The 7319-nt window shown below is 47.0% G+C and overlaps 1 protein-coding gene across 28 annotated transcripts in view; it reads right to left on the bottom strand.

Annotated features, from left to right (window-relative positions):
* Window positions 1–7319, bottom strand: part of LOC100451322 (protein WFDC10B) — a 93261-nt gene that overhangs the window by 84332 nt on the left and 1610 nt on the right. For 6 of the 28 annotated variants that reach the window (XM_054541823.2, XM_054541841.2, XM_054541828.2 and 3 more), the window contains exons 2-3: window positions 6769–6820; window positions 4883–5029 (exon numbers count right to left, since the gene is read on the bottom strand). The exons of 7 other annotated variants lie outside the window; for them this stretch is intronic. In XM_054541823.2, coding sequence (XP_054397798.1) covers window positions 4883–5029; window positions 6769–6820 — 199 coding nt within the window. Of the gene's footprint in view, window positions 1–4; window positions 4140–4882; window positions 5030–5970; window positions 6240–6672; window positions 6858–7319 lie in introns of those variants that run through there. 15 more of the 28 variants (XM_054541818.2, XM_054541822.2, XM_054541821.2 and 12 more) reach the window with 9 other exon arrangements.

Raw genomic sequence — 7319 nt, forward strand, 5'->3', positions numbered from 1 at the left:
CTACCTCTCCAACCTCAAATGAAAGCAGCCTCCTTCTCTCTTCTTCCATTACCTTCAAAGCACTCATGACTCATCATCATCTTGCGATTATTATGTATTTGTTTTCTTGATTATTTCCTGTCTGTCACATTATGAGCAAGCCCCAGGGTGGCAAGGACCACGGCTGCCTTCCTCACCTGCAGACCCACATGCCAGGTAGGGTAGCCACACTCAACATACAGTGAATACATGAATAAGTGGGTGAGTAAACGGATAGGTCAGGCATCAGATAGGTGGGGAGGTGGAGAATGGGCGGACCAGAACACAGAGGTACTAGGCATGACCATATGAGCTCTTGAGCATTATCTGGCAGGTTTACTGCAGACTTTTTTAAATGCATTTCTGGCCGGACACAGTGGTTTGTGCCTGTAGTCCCAGTTTCTCAGGGGACTAAGGCAAAAGGATCACCTGAGCCCAGGAGGTTGAGGCTGCAGTGGGCTGAGATCACACCACTGCACTCCAGCCTGGGTGATAGAGTGAGACCTTGTCCCAAATAAATAAATAAATAAAATGCATTTCTTCTCAACTGCATTATCACTCTGGGAGCTAAATATCCTTATCCCCATTTTACAGATAAAAGTGAGATTCAGAGAAATGAAGGGACTTGCCCAAGGCCACAAAGCAAGCAAGCAAAAGAGCCAGGATTCAGACCCATGTTCAGACTAGAACAGCGTCATGAGAGCAGGACCCAATGTCTGCCCTTGCCCTCAGGCAACCTAACTGGCCCTCCACTTTGCCAAACAGACCACCACTGGCTATGGTAAACCTCTGGCAATGTCAGAGCTTAAGGAAAGTGAAATTTTTCATAGCCCTGGAAGGAGAGCTTCCTGTAGAGTTGGGTATAGCAACCAGTCCTGTTGGGTGAGTAGCCTAGCCCTCCCCTAGGGCTGGAGCTGTAGAAAAGTAGTTAACTGCCAATGCAGTAGCCAGTATCACCTCCCACCAGGCTAGGAACCCTGCTCAGCCCAGCAGGCTCTGGGACATCTACAGGAGATCACTATTCTAGCCTGCCTGCCAAGCTCCAGTGGAAAAGGAAGCCGTATCTGGGCTGGCCAGGGGCCAGAGCAGCTCACAAAGGTACTGTGCCTGGGTGCCAGCCTCGCCCTTAGCCCCTACAATTCAGCCCTCAGCTTCAAACACTGGGAAGATTGTGCCAAGCCCTACATGCCAGCAGTCAGTGACCTGCCTGAGACAGATTCCCAGGCTGGTTCCAGAGCTGGGCCTCAAGAGTCCTGGCAAGGAGAACAACCTTCCATTCTCTGTAATGGGCAGGCTGCCCAAGATAGCTGCCTAAGCTGGGTACAGACAGACCCAACGGGTACCAGCAAGGGGCCTCCTACCTGGGGAGGTTTGACTGGAAGGAAAAAGGTTGTCACATGTTACAGGGCTTCAGGGTCTGAGAGGAAGTGATCAGGGAAGAAGAAAACCATCCTGGTTTTGAATAAAGGGGCTGGTGAGAAATTGTACTCCTGCCAGGAGCGGTGGCTCACACCTGTAATCCCAGCACTTTGGGAGGCCGAGGCCGGTGGATCACCTGAAGTCAGGAGTTTGAGACCAGCCTGACCAACATGCTGAAACGCCGTCTCTACTAAATACAAAAAATTAGCTGAGCATGGTGGCACATGCCTATAATCCCAGCTACTTGGGAGGCTGAGGCAGGAGAATCGCTTGAACCTGGGAGGTGGAGATTGCAGTGAGCCGAGATTGCACCATTGCACTCCAGCCTGGGCAACAATAGCTAAACTCAGTCTCAAAAAAAAGAAACTGTACTTCTGACCCAGCCCACTTAGGAGGCAAGAGGAAGGAAGTTAATATATACTGAGGGCAAAACACTTTACATAATTTGAATAATTACAACAAGCCTTCGAGGTTTATTCTTCCCACCTTACAGAGAAGGGAACTAAGGCTCAAAAATACTTGCCCAGGGACCTGCTGGCCAATAACTGGCAAACCTCAGGCTTGAACCCAGGACTCCGACAACCCAAACCTAGGATTTTCCACTCTAACATGCCACCACATGCACTCAGATGAGAGAATGGTTCCAGTTCCTTTAGAAAATATAATGACAGACATTCAAAACAGCAGAGAAGAAAATAAAATACCTAGACATAAATTTATGGAGAAATATTTTAACACTATAAAACACCCTGAAATATGCGAAATACACTTGATGAACGGGGAAGACATAGGATTCAACATAGGCCAGGCACAGTGGCTCATGCCTGTAATCCCAGCATTTTGGGAGCCGAGGTGGGCAGATCACCTGAGGTCAGGAGTTCGAGATCAACCTGACCAACATGGCAAAACCCCATCTCTTCTAAAAATACAAAAATTAGCTGAGCGTGGTGGCACACGCCTGTAATCCCAGCTACTCAGAAGGCTGACGCACAAGAATCACTTGAATGTGGGAGCGGAGGTTGCAGTGAGCCAAGATCGCGCCACTGCACTCCAGCCTGGGCGACAGCCTGTCTCAAAAAAAAAAAAAAAAAAAATTGAACATTTCAGTACCATAAAACAGGGTAAGAAAAAAAAAGATTCAACATTATAATAACAGCAGTTCTCCCTAAGCTAATTTAATTTATATATCTAACATCACTCCAGTGAACGTAGTCTTGGTATTTGGGAATGATGGAAGAAAAATAGATAATATTATAATAAAATATATTTGGAAGCACAAATAAGCAAAAGTAGCCATGAAAATCGTGAAACAAGAGGAAAATAGGAAGGGGTTAGACATAGAAGACATGCCATCAATTTTTAATATGTTTTAGGGGCCTCTCAAGGGAATGGAGAAGGAATAGAGCAGAGAGCCCTGTCACTTCTACCTCCAAATTTTCTCAACTATGTCACCTTTCTCCATCCCCACTGCTACCTCCCTAGTCTCACTGGTCTACATCCTCATCTGCCTTCATTCTCTCCCTCCCATTTCTACTCTAACCGTAATAGCTTTCTTTCCATTCCTCAAATGTGGCAAGCTCCTAGTCATCTTAAGACCTCTGCATGTGCTTCTCTCTCTTCCTGGAATGTCCATTGCACCCTTCACCTGGCTAACTTCAACTCCCCCTCCAGGTTGCAGCTTAAATGTCACTCCAGACATACCATCCTCAACCACCCAATCCAATGTGAGTTCTCGGCCAGGCATGGTGGCTCACACCAGCCTTTGGGAGGCCGAGGCAGGTGGATCACTTGAGGCCAGGAGTGTGAGACCAACCCAGCCAACATGGTGATACCCCATCTCTCCTAAAAATACAAAAATTAGCCAAGTGGGGTGGCATGTGCCTATAATCCCAGATACTTGGGAGACTGAGGCAGGAGAATTGCTTGAGCCCAGAAGGTAGGTGGAGGTTGTAGTGAATCAAGATCGTGCCACTGCACTCCAGCCTGGGCAACAGAGCAAGACTCTGTCAAAAAAAATAAAAATAAAAATAAAAGTGAGTTCTCCGCTTTACTCTGTCTCTCAGCACCCTTTAATTTTCCTTCCCTGTCCTTATCAGAGTTTGAAAGTATATATTTATTTACATGCTTATTTGTTAAACCTCTTTCTCTCCCACGAGACCATGAGCTCCATGAAAGCAGGCATGGTATCTACCGAATTTTCCACAATATACCGGGAGCCCAGGTCACTGGATCTCGCAAACAGTACACATTCAATAAATACTTGTTGAAGAAATGAATGTAAAAATTAATAATTAGGTCACTGGGACTCTGCAAAAGGGAGAATGAATCTCTTTCAAATACCTCTCTACCAGGACCAGAATGAAAAAGAATCTGTTTCCCACAGGAGACGGCCCCACCGTGTGTGTACACAGGGAACATAAGAATCTCAGGAGCAGGCCGGGCGTGGTGGCTCATGCCTGTAATCCCAGCACTTTGGGAGGCTGAGGTGGGTGGATCACAAGGTCAGGAGATCAAAACCATCCTGGCTAACACGACGAAAACCCGTCTCTACTAAAAATACAAAAAATTAGCCGGGTGTGGTGACACACACCTGTAGTCCCAGCTGCTAGGGAGGCTGAGGCAGGAGAATCACTTGAACCTGGGAGGCGGAGGTTGCAGTGAGCCAAGATCACACCACTGCACTCTAGCCTGGGAGACAGAGCAAGACTCCATCTCAAAAAAAAAAAAAAAAAGAATCTCAGGAGCAAATGAGTGGGGAAATGTGTGCTGCCTTCCATAGGCATCAAGATTCTTTTCTTTTTTTTCTATCTCTGCAGATTCTCAGGGTAAGATTTTTAACAGAGAATATCGCAACTGATTATGGGAACTGGGAATTACCCAATGGTTTTCTCTGTTTTTTTTTTTTGTTTTTTTTTGAGACAGAGTCTCACTCTGTCACCCAGGCTGGAGTGCAGTGGCACGATCTCGGCCCACTGCAAGCTCCACCTTCTGGGTTCACACCATTCTCCTGCCTCAGCCTCCCAAGTAGCTGGGACTACAGGCACCCACCACCACGCCTGGCTAATTTTTTTGTATTTTTAGTAGAGACGGAGTTTCGCAGTGTTAGCCAGGATGGTCTCGATCTCCTGACCTCGTGATCTGCCCACCTTGGCCTCCCAAAGTGCTGGGATTCCAGGCGTGAGCCACCATGCCTGGCTACTCAACCATTTTCAAAGCAGTCTGCAAATGAGGGTAAGTCGAGGCTGCCCTTCTGGCACCCTCCCTCTGCCTGCCCAGGCCACATACCACAAATGATTATGGCTTGTGCACCCTTTGTATATCTTTTTTTTTTTTTAAGTTCTCAGAATATAGCAGCAAAGTAAAACCAACAAGCTGATATGTGCATATCTGAGAAATAAACAAGCAGACCAAACAGACCATGAGGTGTGGGGATGGCGTTTCTTACCCAGCTTCTGTTTAGAGATTGGGACTACACAGCTCTTGTTGCAGCCAAGCGTGCAGCATTTCTTTACACCTGGACATGTCTCATCAGTGATGCACCTTTTCAAACAGGATTGTTTCCGAATAACCCTAAGGCAATCTCTTTTCCTCCCTGTAGCAAAAAGGGAGACAGCCAAAGAAAAGAGAAAATAGGCCAAGCGCCATGGCTCACACCTGTAATCCCAGCACTTCGGGAGGCCAAGGCAGGTGGATCCCCTGAGGTCAGGAGTTCGAGAACAGCCTGGCCAACATGGAGAAACCCCGTCTCTACTAAAAAAACAAAATTAGTCGGGGGTGGCGGCACATGCCTGTAAATCCCAGCTACTTGGGAGGCTGAGGCAGGAGAATCACTTGAACCTGGGAGGCGGAGGTTGCGGTGAGCCGAGATCACGCCACTGCACTCCAGTCTGAGCAACAAGAGCGAAACTCCGTCTCAAAAAAAAAGAGAGAGAGAGAAAATAGTGCCTGGTAACACCCACGGGCACAGCAGAAGGAAAAAACAGAAAAAGGAAGCCCTGAGATTCATTTAAGCCTCTCAACCCTGGTGCTAAGAAAAAGAGACAATAATAACAACAATAGTAATAGCAAATATTTACTGTAACATTTACTGATGTTTACCTTGGGCCATGAACATATCATTTGATCCTCACAATTATCCCCATTTTATAGATGAGGAAACTGAGGCTAAAAGCTTAAGATTTATAAAGAGCTAAGGCTTAAGGCTTAAAAAGTTCTGCTTGGCTCTAGGGTCTACTCTCTTAATCATTATCTTACACACGCTTCCCTTTACAACTCTTCTCTCCAGCCTTCACAGGAACTTTGAGTCCAAAGTAAAAGACATAGATAATCGATGGTGTGTTCTTTCCTGATGGAAGGCAAACAACTGAAGGCACTGAATAATTAAAGGAGGAGGGACCCTAAAAGAGTAAAGAAGTACTCTAGGCAAGGGAGACTTCAAGAGGCAACCTAGAAGGTGAGAAGCTCTCTACTTCCATCTATCCCAGAGGCAATGTCAGAGAGTATGCCCAGATTTTGCCCCTCATGCCAACATACCCTTAGGAATGTCTCAGCAGATCCGACCACAGCCTGTGGTGCAGCACTTCTGCCCAGCTGGACACAACTCTAGCCTGGGTGACAGAATGAGACCCTGTCTCTTAAAAAAAAAAAAAATTCTGGCTGGGCACGATGGCTCATGCCTGTAATCCCAGCACTTTGGGAGGCCGAGGCAGGCGGATCACGAGGTCAGGAGATCGAGATCATCCTGGCTAACACAGTGAAACCCCGTCTCTACTAAAAATACAAAAAATTAGCCGGGCGTGGCGGCGGGCGCCTGTAGTCCCAGCTACTTGGGAGGCTGAGGCGGGAGAATGGCGTGAACCTGGGAGGCGGAGCTTGCAGTGAGCTGAGATCACGCCACTGCACTCCAGCCTGGGTGACAGAGCGAGACTCCTTCTCAAAAAAAAAAAAAAAAAAAAAAAAATCTGCAACCACCTTCCCCTCCTAATACACAAATACTAACATACATCCACCACTACTAAAGGAGCAGCCAACCTGCCGATAACGAGAGAGAAAGGTTAGGATGATCCCGTTATCATTTAATGAGTTCAAGGGAAAAGCTAGAACCTCTAGTAAGCCCTACTGGAAGTCCTATCTCCTTGTCCAGAGAGGGTAAAGAAAGCCAGGAAGAACGACCCAGGCCATCCTGAGAATCTGTTCATCCAGTCCTGTCCTATAGAGATGATCATCTCCACTTACAAGCAACCTTGCTCTCGGAGAAGGCAGGGGATGACTTCTCCTCTCCTCTAGTCACTTTCTGTTACTGTTGGCCAGGGATACCAAATGATAGCTCACCATGTTCTCCTGCAGTTATCCAGGATTCCAGGGACCCAAGAGCAAGAAGTGCCTTCAGAAGAAAGAGGCAGCTTAACATCATGATGATGCTGAGAGTTGGGACGAGAGCTCAGTTCAGGCTAGAGGTGTACAACTTGCCCAGAGTATCAGCTGAGGTATGGGCAGGACTAGGGATGGCCCCAAACCTAGTCCCAAAACCTTCCCTTTCACAATACTCCCCAAGAATATCTTCTCCTGACAAGAAGAAGAGGGATTGGCTGCTGGAGTGTGGGAAAATTCCTGGCACTACCAAAGGGGACATGTGATGGGAGGATCAAACTCTGTAAGCAATATACACAATATTCCTGGATGATGAGAAACCTAGTGGGTGGCTGGAAAAATGGAGGGATGGCCATTGGAAAAAGAATCAAAGAGAGCCCTAAAGGGCATTGGAAGGACATGGCTTTAGCCCAAATAACAGAGGGAGGGATTCACGACACTACTTAATAGCCAAAGCTAATAACATAACCAAGCATAATAAAATTGTGGCTCCTGTTCATCCTAGCAACCTA

The sequence above is a fragment of the Pongo abelii genome, chromosome 21 (genome assembly GCF_028885655.2).
Source record: "Pongo abelii isolate AG06213 chromosome 21, NHGRI_mPonAbe1-v2.0_pri, whole genome shotgun sequence".
NCBI lineage: Eukaryota > Metazoa > Chordata > Mammalia > Primates > Hominidae > Pongo > Pongo abelii.